The sequence below is a fragment of the Phaeoacremonium minimum genome (assembly GCF_000392275.1).
Source record: "Phaeoacremonium minimum UCRPA7 unplaced genomic scaffold PA7_03_scaffold_359, whole genome shotgun sequence".
NCBI lineage: Eukaryota > Fungi > Ascomycota > Sordariomycetes > Togniniales > Togniniaceae > Phaeoacremonium > Phaeoacremonium minimum.
Genome location: NW_006921263.1, coordinates 408,013 through 428,631, shown reverse-complemented (window position 1 = coordinate 428,631; position 20,619 = coordinate 408,013). Strand labels below are relative to the sequence as shown.

Sequence of the window (20,619 nt, the reverse complement as noted above, 5' to 3'; positions counted from 1 at the left end):
CTTCAACGACAGGATTCCAGGGTCAAAGATATGATAGCTCGTGCAGATTGCGCTGATCACGGGCTGAAAAGGGTAGTGCTTAGGTGCAGCCTGAGCTCATTGCGCATCGGCCCCCCGCGAGGAAGGGGTTTGGCTCAGAATGTCCGGCCAGGACAGGGCGAGTCGCTTTGGTGAGTTATGACCAGTCCCGAGCGCCGCGCAGTGCTCAGGGAGGGTCAACGCCGTGCCTGGTAGGCTGGCTGCGGGGCAAGTTTCGTTGGCCTTGCTCGCCTCCTTTTCACTGTCGACTCTGCAGCAGTGCTGCAGTAGCGAGCAGCAAGACGCAGCAGTAGCAGCTGCGGGCAAGGGAAAGTGGCTTGTCGTCCAGTGCTGCTCACGGCCTTTGACTTTTCTGCAAGCCCGTTCGCTGTCCTCTTCTCTGATGTGATTGATCAATGGCTTCTGCCTGGGCAAAAGGTCGCCCAGTCCGCCCGCCCGCCGTCTGAAGGGGGCATGAGGGCATGTTGTGAGGCTCTTGGAACCTATCGTTGACCGGCTGGTACCCAGTCAGCACAAGCCATAGGCATCTGGGCACCCAGAGGAGGCAAGCGTCGTGCAATCATCGGCGAGTATCTGCAAGTATCTCCTCCCTGTGCCTGATCTTGTTACTGCCGTGGCCTGCGCCCCGTCCCACTCGACGATGCAAGCCCCATGGCCGCCCGGCTTCCGCGAGCAAGGCTCGTCGTTGGATGTACTCCATGTACTGTACCTCACTCATTCGCTTGCTATTGTGTCCCCCGTATGTCTGCATGGCTTCGCATGCCCACTCACGCACGAAGGAGGATCCCCATGAAGAGTCACTCAGAGCCTGGCTGGCTGACTTACATGACAACAGACAGACACAGGCAGCCCGGGCAAAGGCAGAGATATATCAGAGTCTTACGCCCCGCTGTTTGCCCCATTACCCCATCTTCCTTTGTCAAACACTTTCACTTCTCGGATCATCGTCCATCTGCCTGCTCTTGGACAAGGGACAAGCCTCCCCTACCCTGTCGGTGACCATAGCTTCACCGGCTCTGACTTGAGCCCAGACATCACCGTCCAGGATCACACACCTTGGCTACCGTACTTCTGCCTACTTGCTCGCCCTCACTACCACACCATATCCGTCACGTCCTGTCGATCTTCTCACCTCCTCGCCTCACATTCTTCCTACTTTCTTCGCCTTTTCGCCTCATTCCGGACCTCTCTAGACAGGAGTTCCTTGACATTGTTCACACCCTCACAGAAAACCCAATATCAATATAATAGCAACCCGTGACTAGCAAGATGGTGTCCTCATCCAGATCTTCTTCCGCCGGTTCAACCAGGTCTAACAGGTCGGTGACCGTAAATTCAGAGGACTTCGCCCTGCCCAAAACCAAGGCAGTCGAGGCTCTTATCTACCTTTCCGGTGGACGGCCTAGCCGTCACCGCAACCTGCGAAAATGCAGAGTTATCACTGAGTGGGAGGATGACGGCGGTTACGCCGGAAGCAGCCGGGGCTCCACCGCGAGCACCATGCGGCGCAAGGAGGTCGTGCAGTGGTTCTTCGTCGGCGACAGCTACGAGCCGTGGCTGGTCGAGGTCGACGACGACGACAGGAGCACGTCCTCGCGGTCCACCAAGAGATCACACAAGTCGCGCGGCGGCAGCCGCGAGAAGAGACCGCCCCCGCCCGTCGCGGCGAGGGATCCGGTCTGGGGCAACCAGCCCCAGCATCAGCAGCACCACGGCGGTCCCCACGGCGGCCACGGGCCCCCGCCGCCTCCCCATCACCCGCACCACATGCACATGGAGGAGGAGATCATCGAGGACGACGACGACGATGACAGCTCCTACATCAGCGACAATGAGTACGGCTACTCCATGCCCCCGCCCCCGCCCATGGGGCCTCCCATGGGGATGGGCATGCCCCCGATGATGAACCACGGCCCTCCCATGAACCACATGGGCGGTGTGCCGCCGATGCCTCCTCCACCCAGGACTCCCGCACCGGACAACGGCGGCGGCGGAGACATGCCGGCATTCTTCAAACTGAACTAGAGCGGCTCTGCTCTCCTCAGGATTGGATCGATTTGGATTTGGATTTGGATTGGATGGGATCGGATTCCCTTGTATTAATCGACGCACGTCTGGCTATCTGCGTCTTTACGGTACCTACCGACAACTTACCACTTGGCGTTCAGTGTGTGGGGTTTTACTGTTTTTCTCTCTATCTTGGGCAGCAAAAACAAACAAACAAAACAAGACGACGAAACACACACACAATCCAGGAGGAACCACTGTACTCCTTAATGTATTATGGCATGTTATGATTTGAATGTGTCTCACGAAATGAAGAAAAGACGAAACGAAGTGTTCTGTTCGTCCTCAACTTTTAGCGCAAGTTTTTGGGTATCCCAAATAAACAAATGATGTTCCGATAAACAAAATTATTCTTTGCAATCCGCTCCTTTGGTGCTATGTGTCTTCCTTCCCATGTCGTTCAGTAGACAATTGGTTATAAGTGTGACATGTCACGGGCAAGGCTCCGTCTCGGTGCGTTGGGCTTACCCTAGCAACGACTCTCGAGCCAAGTGGAGAGTTGTGAGTAGGCAGGTAGACATGCCCAACTGACTGCGGATCCATCAGAAAGTATGGAAGGCAACGAGTGATAGCAAAAGTTGCACATTAGGCACGCCGAATCACCGGATATTGGGCCATCCTCTCACAACCGTGCGGTATTGGAACAGAGGACAGCAAGGACCATACACGTTACAGGCATGTCACTCCAGCAACTATCGACTAAACAAGGCCATCAAACAAGTATCTTGTATTCGCAAACGAGTCTATGCTCTATTATAAGAGGCGCCACCATGAGGCCAAAGCTCCATTGTATATACATGATCTGGGCGGCAAAAGCTCCAGTCAGGCAAGCCTTTTCCCCCGTCAACATTATTAGAGAGCTGCTACTTTCGGTGTCTATCATGCGGCTGCCCCTTCCCCGGAAATGGCCCCCTTTTTTCCTCTCTTCAGAAGGACAGAAGGAGAGAGAAAGCAGTTGTGTCCTCATGCAAGATAAATGCACCGACTACAATGCGAGCCATGTCGTGTATATATGCACGTTTAGAACAGATCCTAGTAAGGGAACACACAGATATGCGCCGCCTCTATCCACGGTAAGGGGAGATTAGCGATTAGGTTTTCGTCCCGTGCAAGAAAAGTCTCTGTTTCTTATGCCTTGATGGAGTACTCTCTCCTGAACATGTCGTCGACGTTCTCGAGGTAGTACGTGTTGGGGGCGATGGTGGAGGCATCACCCTCGGGCTTATAGTTCTTCTGCAGATGCGCCTTGTGGCGGAGATCGCACATCTGTGAATATCCATTAGTGTGTATTCTCTCGGAGCAGGAAGAATCGGTGTACTTACTGCATCGTAGGTCTCGGGAGGGACAGCCCGGCGAGCATTGAGTCTGTTGGGGATGTCGAGGGTGGTGGAGATCTTCTCAGTGCTGCCGACGACCTTGAAGGAGCAGAAGCTGGATGCCAGGCCAGAGCCGTAGCTGAAGAGACCTATGCGCTTGCCCTGGAGAGTCTCGCTGGGGACATGAGCGAACACACTGGCCAGGCAGCCCCACACGCTACCGCAGTACATGTTGCCGCACATGGTGGGAACCTGGATGGACGGGCTGACACGCTCCTGGAAGCGCTTCTTGGTCAGGGCCATGAAGGTCTTCTCGATAGCCTTGTCGGCTAGAGATTTCTCGTAGTCCATGTCACGGATGTCAGCGGGGACCTCGGCGAAGGCAGGGTTCTCGGGGTCGGCAAGGTAGTCAAGGTAGAGCAGACGAGCGTAGGACTTGGCGACCTGCTTGCAGTTCGGGGCGTGGAAGGTCACGTAGTCGAAGCGGTCGAGGGGAGTCTTGGTAGGAAGACCCTCAGCAGCACCGTTCCCGTTGGCGTGGCCATTGGCACCGCCCTGCAGCAGCTTCTCACGCTTGCCGTATGCCCGATAAGAGGCATCGAGGGCCTTGGTGTAGCAGCGGTTGGAGTAGTGGCCGTCAACGACGGGGTATTCGGAGGTCAGATCCGGCTTATAGAAGTCATAGGCGTGTTGCATGTAGGTGCCACGCAGGCCGGGCTCAATGACGATGGGGGCGTCAGGGCCGATCAGCATAGCGACGGCACCGGCACCACCAGTGGGGCGCGCATTGCCCTTGGCATACAGGGCAATATCTCCAGCGACGACAAGGCCGTCCCGTCCGTCCCAGCCAGAGGACTCGATCCAATTGACAGTGTTGAAGACGGCATTGGTACCACCATAGCAGGCATTGACAGTGTCGACACCCTCGATGTTGGTGTTGTCGCCGAACAGCTGCATGAGCACCGACTTGACGGACTTGGACTTGTCCAGAAGGGTCTCGGTACCGACCTCGAGACGGCCAATGGAGTTGGTGTCGATCTCGTACTTCTTGAGCAGGTTGGAAGTGACGGTGAGGGCGAAGGAGTAGATGTCTGCAGAGCACGCGCACAACAGTTAGCTTGAAGGCCCGCCAGATGATCAAGTTGGCGGCGATGCTGACCTTCACGATCATCGCAGAAGCTCATTCTGGTCTGGCCCAGACCAATTGTGTACTTTCCGGTGCTGGCACCGTCGAATTTCTCGAGTTCGGACTGCTCGACATACTGCGGTGGGAGGTGTTAGCATGCGCGGACGCCAAGACCGATGTCGGCAGAGAAAACGGCCCGTAGAGCACGAGTACGAACCTGGCTGGGAAAGTAAATCTCAATGGCCTTGATGCCAATGTTCTGGGGACGAGAAGCCATCTTGAACGCGTGAATTCGACTCGAGGGCGGTAACGGGAGGGTAGGGGGCGAGTTGCACGAGGAAGGGAAATTTGGCTGGCGGGCAGTAGTGGTGGTGGAGGTGGTGGGATGGATTTCTGTAGAGGGGCCAAACCCAAAGATGTTAGTCCCACGTTTTTTGATCGTCTTTCACCGCCGTTTTCTTAGATCTCCCCCCTCTAGGCCTCTAGGGTCGGTCAGTCCCCTTTTTAACAGGGACCCAATTTCCCAACACTAACCAGAAATGATGAGGACAGCCCGTGGAATTGACGCACCGTTTGCAAGGAGCGGATCTAGTCTGCTTGTTACCCGGCCAATTCTGCTCTAACAAGCTACAGTACCGCACAATAGCATGTAGTGTGACGACGACGACGAAGACAAAGAATGGAGATAGCAGGTTGGCGGGATGGGCTGATGGCAACAATGACAACACGAAGTCGAAGGGTGACAGAGAGAGCCAGCAGTAACGTTAAGAGGAGGGCAGAGAGGGCTCTTCAAATACTTTTTGTCATTGAGGCAATATCAGATCTACAGACAGAGCAAAATCGGACAGGGACCTGGCTTGAGGTTCCTTTCCCTCTTCTCCACCGTTCCCGGTCCAGGATGTTGGCAGCCATCGGTGACCGGCAAGGAGGGTTCGGTCGTCCGATTATTACCTCCTCTAGTGAGCATCACGGTTTCACCCTTATGCAGCTTGGGAGCATATGTGCCCTACGGTCCATACCTTACCTACCTAGGTACCTTACCTTAACAACGCAGCAGTCCCTGGCTCCGGCGCCTGCCTGTAAAATGAACGAATGCCCACATTTGATGCCACCGCCGATGGCGAATCTACAAGAGGGCTAGTCAGTGGCCGTAGCGCAGCACCCGTTCCCCACGCAGCACATGTGTTTCGTTTCGTTTAGTTGTGCGGCGTCTACTTATCGATTATCTGCTACCCATGTTATCGTTGGGTGCCCTGGTAGGGTAAAGTAGGAAGCTCAGAAGGATCCTTGCTTATCGTGGCTCTCACACACAGAACCATGACCATCTTTGCCTTCTTTTAGTATTTGCTGAGAATGGGAGCGGCTCTGTCGAGAATAGTACCCAGGTAAGCTTAGAGGTAACTTCGTTGGCTTATATTCCCGGTTCTTCATGAGAGGAAGGGGGTGGATGATTCTTCACCTTCGGCCTCACGAACGATGGTTGTGAGACGACGAATTCACACTTGTGGTGCGCCAAGCTCCTTGCGAAAAAGCTCTTCAAACTCACAACATGGCGGGCCATCTCCGTCGCTCATTCGCCAGCCGTGACCTGGCAGCTGCAGGAATCATTCTCCCGGGCCGCCCACCACGGCTGCACAACAACGTTAGCAGCAGAGCGGCACAGACAACGGTGATACGTAGGCGGGCGTGGCGGAGCGGCGTGGAGCGATGTCGTAACGGCCCTCACGCACCAATGAGAGCCGCCTAGGAGGCCTGGTTTCAGCAGCACATGGGGGCACACGACAGAGAAACACCATGCTTCAGAATGCTGACTGCCTGCAGGACCAGATATTGAGATCTGCTCTACGATGTTAGCGGGTGTTAGTGCCATCCCCAACCGTCTTGTCAGATGGGATGAGCGGCCTCTGCGGTGGCTTAGACGATGATGTTGACAGCCCTCCACCAGTGACACTCACGATCTTGTGGATGCGAGCTGCAGCCTTGCGAGATATGGTTAAGTTCATGGTTATGTATTGTTTTCTTGGTTAATCTGTTGAGGTATCGTGTACAACCGCTATGCAAATGCCATATGCCAAATCCGTACCCAGGACAAGTGTCTTCAAATGTACTAATACAACGCAATGCTAGATATCACAAAGGGAGAAGCCAACCTCACTGTAGCCAGGCCGAAACGCCCTGCCAGTCTATCAATGTTTTGATCGTGCGAGAATGAAGTCATCGTCATCACGGGGTGCCATATCCGGAATCGGTGCCGGTCCGGGGTCGGTCTCCGTCAGCAACCTTCTTCACCTGGTCGACGGCGCCCACCGGTTCTGCTTTCTCAACCGTGTCGGCAATTGAGTCCTCCGGCTTAGACTCTGTCTTCGAGGTATCATCCTTCTCGACCTCTGAATCGGATGAATCCTCGGAAGAAGAGTCAGTATCAGAGGCCTTTCCACTCTTGCGAGCCTTCTCCTTGCGCTTCTGCTTCTTCTTGGCCTCCTTGCGTTTCTTCTTCTCTTCCTCGTCCTTCAGCTGCTTCTCCTCTTCGGCTTTCTTCTTGGCCTCCTCCTCCTTCTTATTTTCCTCCTCTTCTTTCTTGCGTTTTTCCTCGGCCTCTTTCAATTCTTTTTCTTTCTTCTCTCGTCTTGTGGAAATTATCCAATCTTGGGCACCGGCCACAGCCGCGTCAGGATCGCGCTTGTTCTTCATCAAGTATCCCTGGAGCTCAGCCGGGCTGAACTCGTGGCTAGGAATCTTGGCCGCAAACTCTTCGGCGAGCCGGTCCACCTTGGCGAGGATCTCCTGCTTCTGGGCCTGCTCAGCAGCAACCTGCTTCTTGACCTCCTCAGGGTCAACGAGAGCCTTCTCGTCATCTTTAGAGGCAATCTTCGGGCGGTCGTCGCCCTCGAGAGGCGCGAAGATGGCGCGGAAAATAGATGCGATCATGCCGCCGTCTGCGAGGTCGAACTTGACGATCATGTCCACACGACCAGGGCGGATCAGGGCCTTGTCGAGCTTCTCCAGGTGGTTGGTGGTCATGATGAGCACACGGCCCTCCTGAGAGGCGACACCGTCGAGGATGTTGAGCAGGCCGGAGAGCGACAGTCGTCCAGTGGGGAGGGGAACGGCGGGGGTCTGACCAGGCGTGACCTGGCCGGGCACCATGTCGGAACCGCCCGCCTCCTGGGTCTTGTTCTCCTCACGAGTGTGAGTCAGACCGGCAGTGTCGATATCTTCGAGCAGGACGACGCAGCGGCGAGGAAGCTCAGCAAAGAGAGCGGCGAGATTCTCCTCGTTGGCGGTGACAGAGCTGAGGCTGACGATGTAGATTCTCATCTTGAAAAAGCCAGCCAGAGCCAAACTTAGTGAGGACTTGCCAGTTCCAGGAGGGCCGTAAAGAAGGTAGCCTCGGCGGTAGGGGATACCTCGGTTCGAGTACCACCGTCGGGTGGCAGGATTGAGATAATCCGTAACATCATCGATCAGGTCGTTCTTGACCTTCTCATTAAGAATGACAGTTGAAAAGGGACGAGATGTCCTGGACATGCAACGTTGCCAAGTAGGCTCCGTGCTTCCAGCCTTAGTGGTGCCGCGGTAAATAAGAGTCTTGTGCTCGTCCTTCTTCATGTACGCAGCGCGAGCCTCCAGCAGAAGCTCCTTGAGGACCCAGGGGTTGCGGCCGAAGCAAGAGACTGAGACCTCCTCTCGCTCGCTGACGACCAGGAACGCAGCCTGCTCCCGGTTCTGGGAACGGCGGAAGATCAGGAGCCGTCCCTTGTACCAGAAGTAATGGCTTCCAAACGTGGGTGTGTACTGAAGAGCCTTCTTCTTAGCCCGACGCTCAGTCCCGTCCATGTCTTCGGCGCCATCATCCTCGTCGTCATCGTAGTCCCAGCGCCAGAGGAACCAGGATCGCGAATTCAGGTTAGTGTTGACCACGAATCGGCGCGACTTTTGCGCAAAGCGCTGGGCAGCCACCCAGGCCATGATCATGTTGTAGATCTCATCGTCGGTTCGGATGTCGACCGTCGACATGAAGTGGGACTCGAGCTGGCCCCAGAAGTATTCGCTGAAGTAGCGCCATGCCACGATCAAGCCGCCGAGGAGCAGCAGCATGGGAATGTAGACGTTGAGATCGATCTTGAGGTACTTGACGACCGCGCCGGATATCACAGAAAATCCCGGGAAGAAGAAATCCAGGAGTTGCAGTTGAGGGGGCTGCGCTGCTTGGAAATCTGCGCCGGTAATTTGAGTTCCCGCGGCAGGACTACAGGAGGCAGGGTCGGCCATATTGACGCCCTGGATCCCTTGGAAAAGAGAATAGAAGAGAAGTAAACTCATGTAAGGGCGACGAGGGCCAGTACTGCTTGGCGTTGATAGAGTCGTCGTGATAGGGAAAACTCCTTGAGAAGTCACGTCCACTTTGGCGGATGTTCTCTTCGTTATGTATGATTGTGAAGTGAAGTGAAGTGAGACACAGAAGGGGAGAGAGAGTCACCACTTGATGGAAACATTGGAACCTCTTATACGCTTTCAAAGAAGACTCAGACCGTCTCGGGCGCCCCAGGCAGCACAGCATACTTCTGCTGCACCATGGAGTCGCCTTGGGGCTGTTCATGGGTGGTGGCCTCACGACTGCTTCCCGCACCGCTGCACTGCTGCTGCACCCAAGAAGCAATTTGGCTAAGCTAGCTAGACCAGACTAGACAACCTACATACCTTAGCTACGCTACATTGTGCTTTAGGGTTGCGGCATGTCAGCATGTACGGTAGGTAGGACTACCGCGGCTCTGCTTGGTTGGCTTACGGGGCCTCTTAGCGTGTTAGTCACCGTCACCGCACAACCCCGTCGATGGAGCTTAGCGTCGCTTGCCTGAGCCACCAAACGGTAAATCGCTTGCTGTTTAGACAAAGCGGCTCTTCACGGCCTCAGTCCGGGGTGGGTTCCCAGACTCACCAGACTTGCCTTGATGTTGCCTTGATGATGCCGTTCAGTGGGATGGACCCGCTGAAGTGCTGAAGACTCTTCACATGGGGCATGTCTCTTGTCTCTGACTGGAGAGTCTGACTGGCTGCGCAGACCCTAAGTTAAGGGATTAGGAAGAAAGACTTATTAGGCACCAATACCTTGGATAAGCGCACATGTCCAAATCGAGTATTCAATCTGCCAGTTTCTCGTCCTAGACTAGAGGCAGATGGAGATGGATTGCTCCAGATGGAGAAATGCAAACACTAGACGGTAAGAGTTGAGGCAGAATTACCGCCTGGTTGCCTCTTGAATTCGACTACAGTCCCAAGATGTGTATGCCCTCCCCTACTACCTATCAGCCTACGTAGTGGAGGACTTAGCTGTTGGTGTGTGCATATCAGCATCTAAGAGTTCTGCAGTGTGAATGCAGGTTATCGCCTCACCGAGCACATGTCCAACAATATCAAGCAGAGATTGGTCCGCCTATAGTATATCCCCTCCACGATCCCAACACTAACGCAGTAGACGGTGCGACCACACCCGCCATCCAGAGCGGCTCGTAACTTTTGAGATCTGTGAAAACCTTCCGAAAGACCTGGGGACCAGCCATCCAGGGGAGAGTCGGCTTGTCCTACTTGTTCTTCCCGAACATTTTCATGCAGAGTGCGCTGGCCACAGCCGACCCAGAGACCTGGCCAATGGAGTGGTGTAGTGCCACACGGCTCCCTCTTCAGGCTCTTCACATGTCGTCACGAGCTGTGATAACACAGGCGGGTCACTGTGGCTGGTGGTGAGGGTCAGTGAATGTGCAGGCCCAAAACGTGGGGAAATGGGCCCCCCTTCACAGCCACCCTGCAACGGGCTTGCCGGCATGACCAACACTTGCCCTTGAATCCGCTTGCTACGGCACTTCAACATCATAGAGAGATTCCTGTGCGCCAAGATGTCTTAACCTCTTGACCGATGACTCAAATTTACCCACAAGTAAAGTCTCCAGCATACTGTTCCTGCGCTAGGAATGAGGAGCGTGAGAGTTGCCAGCATGCACCAACCTAGCTTCTCGCAATCGAGACGACCAACGTCCGGCGGTGATCTTATGGATCTAACCTTCCTGGTTAAGCACGGATATGAATGGTAGCTCAATTCATCTTAATTAAATCTTCAATGATCTATCTTGGTGCTAACGAAGACATGCCAGAGTGTTCAACCTTTACCTATGTTTATCGCTCGAGATTCTCAATATTTGATCAACTCGAATGAAGTCAAGTGTTTCAAGAACTTGCGACCGAAGCCTGGATTTCTTGAATCATCTACTTTCACCCTCGAAAGCCTTTCCAGAAGGCTTCTGAGATAACACTACTCAATTACTATTTTCATTAGTACCCTAGGTACAGAACATTCCATTCACAGCAGCAATTCAACGACCTTATCGAAGTTAAATTACGGCTCGCCTGATGCATCATAAGTCGACAGATCAATCTGGAACACCTCTTGCTCTTCAAATGTAGAATTGCTTATAGATGCTCGGATGCCAGCCTGATTGCAATTGTATTCAGCAAACTCTTTGTCTACAGGCCAGCCACCTAGTATTCTGAGGATGTCGAGTTCAGTTATTGTAGAAGCATGCTCAAGCTGTTCTAAGTGGGCCCATTGAGGAGATCCTTCACTCCATAGGCAACACCAGAGCCGGTTGTCCTTAATAGGCTTGATGTTCTTCGCTGACACCGGAAGTGCAGGCAGCTCAAGCCACATACCGCAGAGTAAGAGGCACTCATGGTGCTCCCCGGAACCTGGACCTCGCAAGACAATTCTAACGAAGCCTGCCCAAAGGTTGTATGGAACGAAAAAGAGTTTATTCACAGGATCCCAGCACCCGCTTGGTTTCACAGATAATATAGATATCGGGTCAAGCAAATCATCCCAGCGAAGTATTAAGGCCCCTTGATACTGCCTTTCAATCGCTGTCAACATTGCCGGAGCTAGGTATCGTGGAATGTAATAATTCTTGGCATGAACGTAGTTTTGATAGTGGATGTTCCATGGCATCGGTATAGGGTCCGGTACCAAGGAGTGAGGGTCGACACGCACGAAAACATTTCCCGGAGTTTTGATAAGCAAAATGCCGTGAGCCCCATCGTCAGAAGAGATGTCGCCGTCGAAAGAAACGCATTCGTCGGAAGAGATGTGCCAGCAGTCTAATTTGAACAAGTACCCAGGTGATTTATCTAACAACCAGGAATGATCAAAGAGCACTCCTTTATTCGTCAGGGTCAAATGAGCTCCATGAATAGTTCTCCTCCACAACATGCTTCGACAATGTTGATACTCGTCAGGGGAGTACGCAAAAATGCCACGATATTTCTGGCTCCTATTGTTGTTTTTCCACGCGAAAATAGAGAGATCATCATTGCTTTTAACAATCTCCTCTTGGAGTCGGGAAAAGGCATGTTTTCCTTCACCATAGAGCATTGGCATATAGACGTCGAAAATCCCAAGCAAGCAATATGCGATGTCTTCGACTCGCGTCGTCTTCCTTGTTGCAGCCCACGACATTCTCTGCGCGAGACACACTTCGGCGATAGGCTTTCTATGGCTGAGAATTGCTTCACCGACGCCCGTAATCTCACTAAGTTCTGAGAGTAGAGAACTCTTGTCCCCCCGACGCTGCCATATTTTATCAAAAAACACAACTTCAAATGGGGCGATAAGCTCCTGCAGTGTCCACCCTCTTGTAAACCAACGACATGGCCGAAGTTGTTCGAGGGGAACGCCTTCTAGCACAGATCCTTGATCGTTTGACTGCGGAAGGTCTGTCAAGAACACGAAGCACACTGCAGCCTTTTTGTACCATTGGAACATCGAGTTGATTGCCTCGGTGAGCTCGGCGCTTGACTTCTTGTCGATACAGCAAGTATCCACCCAGCAATAATTCAGTCCTCGCTGCTTGGCAAGTTTGCAGGTCATGGAAATTTTAGCAAACCCATTCTTCCGTCTGGCGTTTTCGAGGTCTTGGAACTCCTGAAAGGAAACTTCTTCATCTTCCCAGGTATGGGATAATATCGCGTAAGGAGTCCGTGAGATATCTATGATATCTTCGAGCTTGAACGTCGTACAATTGATTAGCCACATGTTGGCTGAAACAATTTATATGAGACTAAATGCATCTAAGTGTGTGTATCAATGACTGGGTTGTAAGGGATTGAAAGGATGGTTACCGGCTTCATTCCACCACGAGCCTTGCGAAGGGTTCGTTTTCTAGCATGCATCGTAACGCAAACCCCTCCACATATCTTGCCTAATATTTTAGTCTCGAAACACAAAACAATCGTTTCTTATTGGCCTTGGAGAAGAGTCACATGAACTGCGAGGAACATTAGTTGCATTGATTTGTTAGTCAACTGCGGCTGAGCAACATTATCAAAACTACTAACATGATGCCAGCCACTAGACTAGACTATGAAAAGCAAGGTGTAAAAAAGAGTTGGCATATCCTCCTCCGCCAGGGTAAAAAAAGTCAGCCGAACAAGGGCATAATTACCTCCTCAACGAAGGATTACTACTTTCTAGAAGTTGATAGACCTATAGTAATAAACATAAGCAACAATTAGCGCGCATTGTCAGCGATTATTCAGAGAGTTTTCTGTCATGATATTGAGCAACATAGGATAATGGTCACGAGTGTTTGCTAGCAGTCCTCATTTAAACTATCAATAACTCGCGTAGCATCGCTCATATTCCAGAATTTTATCTTGAATAGAGAAATATTTCGCACAGTAGCTTTCCGTCAAGCAGTCGGGTAGGTAGAGCCGAGGTTGTACTCGTGAATATTTGTGAAATATCCCATCACCCACAAGCCACAGGATACCAAACAAGCTTATCGCATATCCACAAATCATACTCAATGAAAATGATTAACTACCAGCCGGCTTCCATTTACGATGTACTTTATGACGGAGGATAAAACGTCACTTTCAACCTCCTGCTGCCGTCTGGGCCAGTCTCAATCTCCCAACTCTTCACCGGGCCAACACTTGGCCCAATCATGGCCTCAATGAGGTCTCTCGTGATAAGATGCGGGGATTCAGGAGCTGGGAGCACTTGTACTATGCTGGTATTCCCAATATCATTTTGACTTTGAGAGCGACATTTTCCATCGCCACTACAGGCAGAATGAATGTCTTGACCACAGCAGTTGCATCGAGTCCATAGGCAACCACCACTAGTATCGCAGTGTGCGCATGAAGGCATGTCTGTTTATCGTATAGATCTGGTGTTGTGTTGCCCCGTTTACTCTGAAAAGTGCGAGGAGAGAATGGGGTTGAAGTTGAACAGAACTAATTCATTCCAAGTTCATTCATTCGAATGTAAAATGATGCGGCGAGATATAGGTGGAAATGGTGTCTCTCAAAGTCCGGAACTATTTCATGACTTAAATAGTTCAAATGTTCTCATATATCTGGATCACAGCCACTTACGTATCATGATAACTTTTCATTGAGAGAGGTAGCAGGGCGGAGAAATGATTTGATGACCGCGCACAAAATATCGTTATGGAATTGGGTGGTAAACTGCCTAGAGGCTGAGTGTCAGCATATGTTAGGCAAGCATTTGTCCCATCACTAGAGCGCGTGGGAGCACTCGTAACGGGAAACCAAGAAGAGCCCCCACATAAGGGCCACCACCTCTTCTAGGTTGTTGAACGCTTACTCGCCCATCATCGTTGGGCCAGGGTGACGTGGCAACGCAAGTGCATATCATCTTCGGTGAACGAGAAATCAACACTAGAAATCACTTTCATGGTAACAACGTGTACAGAGGCTGCAGGAGGCGCTGCCTTGGAACACATCAACCAGCAAGCCACAGACACTTTCGCCTGCACGATTGCGGTTGCGGCGGCAATCGAGAGCAGCACAGAACAACTTAGCCATCGTGCTGAATTAACATCAGGCTCGACAGCCTGTCGAAACCAGTACGCAACAAAGTCGATCCCATCACATCCAAACATGATCAATCACACAGCCCATTATTCACTCACATTCCCCTATCGTTCCCGACAATCTGGGACGACAATATTACCAGCTGGGTTGCCAGCGTGTTTACCGCACTACTCTTGCAACGAAGGTTCAACAACACTTAAGTCCAATATAGCCTTCAGCGTAGTTACAATAGTGCCTGTAATAAGAAATAAGACGTAGGATATGTACAGCATACATCTGGACTACATAAGGACGGTTAAGCCCGTTTGGTTTGTTGCATTTGAGAGCACTTGACGGGCAAGGCCGTATAAATGAAAAAGACGGAGCTTACGAAGCCGAAACAGACAAATTGAGCGGTCCTTCAATCCAAAACAATCTAGGACATACGTGCAAGTCAAGAGGAAAAGCACTTTGTTGCCAGCGACATTCCGCAAAAAGTGTCTAAGGCGTTTTCGATCCGCGTAAATGACGGGCATATAAAATGTTCACAGTCACTCCAATGTTCGCGGCTCTCAATCAATCATGGCACAACATTTGTCGAGCTGAATGTAAAGCCGTAAGCATACCTTTATCAGGCTCCAGTGACTTAGCATATAAACCCCTGATGAAAATAGCGCTCCCTGAGCAGTCAGCGCAATTGTATGGTAACAAGAGTTGAGACTCCATACGCCAAAAAGTTCTTGGCCTTGTTAGAATGCCTACTAGGCGTAACCTTGGCCGATTCGCAAGAGTTGTGTGAGACCATCTCAATTTGGTTTGCTTGCAGCAGTCTCCTTATGCATTCTGAGTCTATCCGGAATACCCTGTGACCTCTTTTGGACGGAAATCTCAAGTATGCCATGTCTATCCCCAGCGAGTCCGTGAATATCGAGGTGACAATGTCATACCAGTCTCCCTTACCACCGGACGCACGTCATTTTTCAGTACGGGCTGTTATGTGGTCCTCAAAAGCCGTCAGTGTGCCCAGCCGCACAACTTCAACCATCACTTTGGCATGCTCTTTGGGCTCCAACTCGAGAAGATTATCGGGAACTGCACCACAAGCAAGCTGCAGGTCACAGCGCCGGATCTACAACTGGACATTTAATCAGCATTGATGGGGGTTTTTTTTTTTCATTCGATAGGTTCATGGTCAGGAATTTCTACCTTTATGCTCCCAAGTGCGAATTCCAGTGAACTCTTACAAGCCAGTCACCATTGCTCTTGGCGCAGATTTCTTCAATAAGCACCTTGTCGATTTGTCTCCGCATATGAGCGAGTAAATCAATGCACCCGATAGGGCCAGGAGGTGATAGAAGCATCTGTTAACTAGTTTGGTGAGATTTTATGTTTTAATTTGTTTGTAGCGAGACATCTTCTTACCTCAAGTCGGCTACAGTATCTCATCCAGCCTTATTAACTCTGCACCGATCTCTCAAAGAAGTAGATCTTATAGAAATTTATGCAACAAATTGAAGAGGAAGAAGATGTTTTCTACAAAGAGAGATGGTGCGATGTATGATCAAATTGGAGAAGGCGCGGAAAGGGGAAACCATCGCACCACGCCCCCTTAGGTGATTCAGGGGTCAAGGCTAGGGTAACTAATTTAACGCACTAAGCGAAGCTTGCAGATGGTGCGGTTTAACGCTGACGCAGCCCAATTTCTGATGCTTTCAAGGTCTAATCTTCTTCTTTTTTTTCGCACTATGGCGCCAAGCCCTGAAAGGAGACTGAGCTCCGCTCCCCTTGGGCCTCTGATATCGAGATGTGGCCTGACGATCCAGTTGAAGAGGATAGGCTGCGCCAAAGCGCCGAAGACCACCGTACTGAACTTCAAAAGCAAGTCGAGGCCACGGGAACGCTCCATCGAGGACCTCCTGCTGCCTATACCATTCCCCAGGAGCTCTACAAGAAGGCTGTCAAGCATAATGACCAATTGACTGATACAGAGCGTCAACAACTGTTGAGCCGTGGCGATGCTGTAGGCAAGGCTTAGCATGGCCCGAGGCCCTGACACCAGAGGAGTGCTTCATTGCGCTCGCCCGGCCCGCCCCCAGCGTCGTCAGCCAGAACATCCGGCGTGCGACTGGCGGCGCCCTAAGTACCCGGCTGAGCTATATGCCAAGATACGTCAGTTGTGGGAGTTCGGGGACCTAGGTAGCCTGAGCGAGGCGGAGATTGCCTAACTCGCGCGTGATTTCTGGGAGTGGCATAGTGCCGAGCCCGAAGCCTTAGACCGGATATACAGGTTGAAAATATCAGGCTTTGTCCAAGCCGCAGAGCTTCTACATGCACAGGAAGGGCTTCATATTGATTTGTTTTCCGAAGCCATGCTACATATGTCCGTCATCAGAGACTTTGCTGGCCAGCCATTGACTCCGGAACGGCTTCAACTCTCCGTGAGCGCCTTTATAGATGGCCTCGAATCCCTTCAGCAGCTATGGTCCGACGGCGATATCGATAGTGCCACCTACAAACTACGGAGTGCACGCTGCGTCAATGAGAATCGGCGTCTATCTCAGACCCCCCTCATAGAGAGCTCCAGTTCCGCAGGCTTGCCTCTACCCTCGTTTCCAGGACCGATTTCATTACCTAGCCTCCCCTATACTGCTACCGCCTTTCGGGATCCGGGGTCACCTGTGGATACCATCACCTGTGGATACCATCACCTGCGGATACCAACCCATCCACAGTCAGCAATATCTCAAAGCCATCTATACAAAGCATGTCCCAGATGCCCCAGGTACCTTTTCCTCAGAGCTTTCCTTCCAGTTCACAAATCGTAATGAACACAGCATTGCCGCGGGGCACATCTCTTTCCGAACCGAGCATGCCTCCCGCCTCCGGACTTGCCTTCACCCCAAGCGAGTACGTAAAAACTGCTATTATAGCCCAGATTATATTGCAAACCTCTAGGAATTGGAATTACAAACTTGGACTAATAGTAGGTAGGGAATGAACCAAATTTCGTACCCTACAGCGTTACAAATGATCAAGACTGTAGCTTTGAATCTATTTTATCTCAATGACCACTGTGATTCCGCGCTCCTTAACGGCAGCACCTGTTGAGGTTAAAGTATCTACTGCCTTTCATACATCCACGGCCACTGTGGGATCCGGGCATATCACAGGATCGATCAACACGCCACTTTGAGGAAATGGCGTAATAGGGCCCCAGATGTTTCCATTCTCATCGGGGCCAACGCCACGCGTGAGAAATTCCATTTGTGAGAAGTCGTAGGGAACAGGTGGAACACCTGGGACATCTTGCTCGCCCTGGACCCAAACATTGACAGGTTGGACATAGGTCCCCGCGACGATACCGTTTTTGGTGAGACGTGTCTTGGGAATACCATCAATCTCAACAGTCACGCGATACTCTCTTGTGTAGCGTGCCAACATCTCATTACGATACTCAAATTTGTTTTGCGCGTTGCGACCGCCACGAAGACCCATTGCGGCGATAATTCGATCGGTCTGATTGCCAGTGCACGGGTCGACATCGAGCGCATACAAGGATACGGTTGCTCTGGGGTTTGACGTGTAACCCACAAACTGTTAATCACAGTAATCAGTTTTCTAAACTTAAAGCCACTTTCAATCTGCTCACCCTTGATTCTGCAATCTCAGCATTGGGGCTTGGGTTGTCAATACCCAGAAGACCAAGCTCAACACGGACATATGCCAGGTCCCCAAGTGTGTTGATCATGACATTTTGAGCCACGATGCTGAATGCGATCACTTCATTGCCTCGTCGAAAGCCGCTGAATGTGATGAAATCACCAGGGAGAAACGGAGTCATTATGAGTGGGTCCGGGGCAGTGCTGGCAAATATTAGATTATTGTCACGTCGACAATATTCTCATATGGTGACTTACAATGTGCCTGGCCCGTTAAATGGCCTGTTGGTGAGAGGACATAGGGGATCAGTGTCATTTCGAGGAATGCACATGGGGAATCCTGAGAATGACGAGATGCTAGGACTGACATCGTCTGCAGTTAGAAAAGGGGAGCCAGCGTAGCCAACAGAATAGACACCGCTTGGGTCGTTGATACGGACGACAGGGCCATTCTGAATCTTCATGCTACCATCTGCGTAGTCTATAGACTCGATGAAGCCGCTGGCCAGTCCCTCAAAGAATTCATATATCTGAACTTGGGCAACTCTCGGAATACCATTGATGCTATTTCCAATTACCTTATCAATCATGTTAGTATTAAAATTGTCTTGCGGCTTTGCCAAACACGTACTAGAGTCTCAAACCCAATAAATTCAGCCTTACTTGCTACAAAGTCTTTCCAAGGAACCCATGCAGCTGGAAACTGGACAAGAAGGTTCTGAGGAATGTTCATTGTGAAGCCGTTCACGGTGATGGCTCCTCCGGCATTATAGGCATCGCCTGACACCGTAGCATCCTCAAAACGACCTTGAACCCATAAAGGAGCATCCTGGCCAAATACTCCAAGAGGAGCTGCAAGTAGATGCACAACGAGTACAAAAAGAAACATTTTGAAGAAGCCAAATGCCATTGCTAGGTAAAACTTTGATATGAGACAGTTGGAGCCTGATCAAGAAGGTGATTATTGAGAGAGAAGGAGTAAGTTGGACTGAGGACAGTCAAGAATGAAGACCTAGTTCCGAACAGCTGTATTTTATAGTTGACGAAGTCAATATGCCTCTAGGACGCCAAATTTGTGAGTACTATGACCGCGTTGTTGAATACACCGACAGCTCTGCACGACGGTCATGCCTCTAATTAAGGCTCTGGACTTGGCAGGATGCAACGCACTCATTTCTCGGTGTCAAACATAGTTGTATGTTTAGGCCATCTAGTCCTCCGCCAGAGTAATAAATGTTAGTTCAGCAAGGGTATCATTACCTCCTCAACAAGAGATTACTACATTTGCAAAAGTGAATAGACCTATAGTAATAAACACAATATCCGAGAGCTTGATGAGTATCATGACTCTTACCATTGAGTATCTTTGCTATTTAAGAATTAACGTTTATTACCCCGGCGGAGGAGTAGGTCAAGACCAGCTTCAATAGTCTGTATCTAAGTGTACATTGAAGTATCGACATGGTTAGATTCCCGTACTCGCATGCGTGTTGCGGCTTGGCAACAGACTGCCGTCAGGGCTGTTTTGTAGATACCGCGAAAGCCGCTGTTCATCATATTTGCTTCTCCGGTGATTAGACGAAGAAAACTTCGGAACATTACTAGCTAAAAACAACAGGATCGATAGAATGTAAGGCCAACTTTTTAACTGCATCGTTATGTTGCTCCTCGCCACTCTGAGGTGGAGGATTGTGACATTGATGCGACCTGACAATGCAATAAGCACGGGGTTCGCTGCCGTGAAGAAATGTGTGCATACGCCTTGACTCGGTGTGGGACTTCGCCAAGCAAAAAGTCATTGACTCCAGACCTGCCTGCCTGCCGAGCCCAATATGAGCTTTCGAAGAGTTAGTGAATGATGATGCTTTCCTTATCACTGGTAGTCTAGGGAAGCGTATTGTAGTCCCAGAGATGATCGGACTTTCATCTCTAAGTCGAGTAGCGGAGGAACACCTTCGATTAGACCAGAATCAAGAGATATTCAAGGTATAACACTTTCTATTTTCGCCTCTCGCGGAGATATCCTGTAAAGGCCGCCGGCAGCTAAATGTTAGAAAATCTCTGTGAGTCTTCGATGGTGTATTGTAATAAAGGCTCCACGAGGGACCCTCACCGGTGTTCATCGATCCGTCCCACTGCGGTATTTTCCATCAGTCCTTCTCTATGTAGTTTGCAACTAAGTAGGGTCTGAGAATTTTGAGGAGGGTATGGTCATCGGCATTGGTCTGGGCGAGCTACGGGACAATGCCGATGGCCCTCCCTCTTCAACGGTACCTTGAGCGGAGGCCACACCGGCTTGTAAGCCCCAAGCCTGGACATGTGAGCCTTTTGATCCCAGTATTTTACCACTTAGATTTTCACATCCACAAGTATAACTGGCGGATCTCAGTATCAAGGCCTGTCAGGATCGTCTGCAATGCTACAATCAAGGGGGCATAGACTTGTCGACTAAGCTTAGATATTTGGCCGGCGACGACCATCACTCATTTCCGCTTGCTAATCATAGAAACATCACGCTGGTAGGGATTTAACGCTTGGTCGTCCG

General features: G+C 51.1%; 4 protein-coding genes across 4 annotated transcripts; 1 reads left to right on the top strand and 3 right to left on the bottom strand.

Annotated features, from left to right (window-relative positions):
- Positions 1 to 1,308: 1,308 nt before the first annotated feature.
- UCRPA7_4689 (hypothetical protein) lies at positions 1,309 to 2,064 on the top strand (the record flags this gene model as incomplete). The annotated part of the gene is made up of 1 exon (XM_007917240.1): positions 1,309 to 2,064. The coding sequence occupies one exon, from the start codon at positions 1,309 to 1,311 to the stop codon at positions 2,062 to 2,064; it is 756 nt and encodes a 251-aa protein (XP_007915431.1).
- Positions 2,065 to 3,234: 1,170 nt separating this feature from the next.
- Positions 3,235 to 4,825, bottom strand: UCRPA7_4688 (putative hydroxymethylglutaryl- synthase protein; the record flags this gene model as incomplete). The annotated part of the gene is made up of 4 exons (XM_007917239.1): positions 3,235 to 3,372; positions 3,429 to 4,513; positions 4,582 to 4,684; positions 4,766 to 4,825. 4 exons carry the CDS (start codon positions 4,823 to 4,825, stop codon positions 3,235 to 3,237), a joined length of 1,386 nt encoding a protein of 461 aa, XP_007915430.1.
- A 1,946-nt stretch (positions 4,826 to 6,771) lies between these two features.
- UCRPA7_4687 (putative mitochondrial chaperone bcs1 protein) lies at positions 6,772 to 8,820 on the bottom strand (the record flags this gene model as incomplete). The annotated part of the gene is made up of 1 exon (XM_007917238.1): positions 6,772 to 8,820. The coding sequence occupies one exon, from the start codon at positions 8,818 to 8,820 to the stop codon at positions 6,772 to 6,774; it is 2,049 nt and encodes a 682-aa protein (XP_007915429.1).
- Positions 8,821 to 17,544: 8,724 nt separating this feature from the next.
- UCRPA7_4686 (hypothetical protein) lies at positions 17,545 to 18,807 on the bottom strand (the record flags this gene model as incomplete). The annotated part of the gene is made up of 4 exons (XM_007917237.1): positions 17,545 to 18,009; positions 18,065 to 18,278; positions 18,333 to 18,638; positions 18,719 to 18,807. 4 exons carry the CDS (start codon positions 18,805 to 18,807, stop codon positions 17,545 to 17,547), a joined length of 1,074 nt encoding a protein of 357 aa, XP_007915428.1.
- Between the last annotated feature and the right edge of the window lie 1,812 nt (positions 18,808 to 20,619).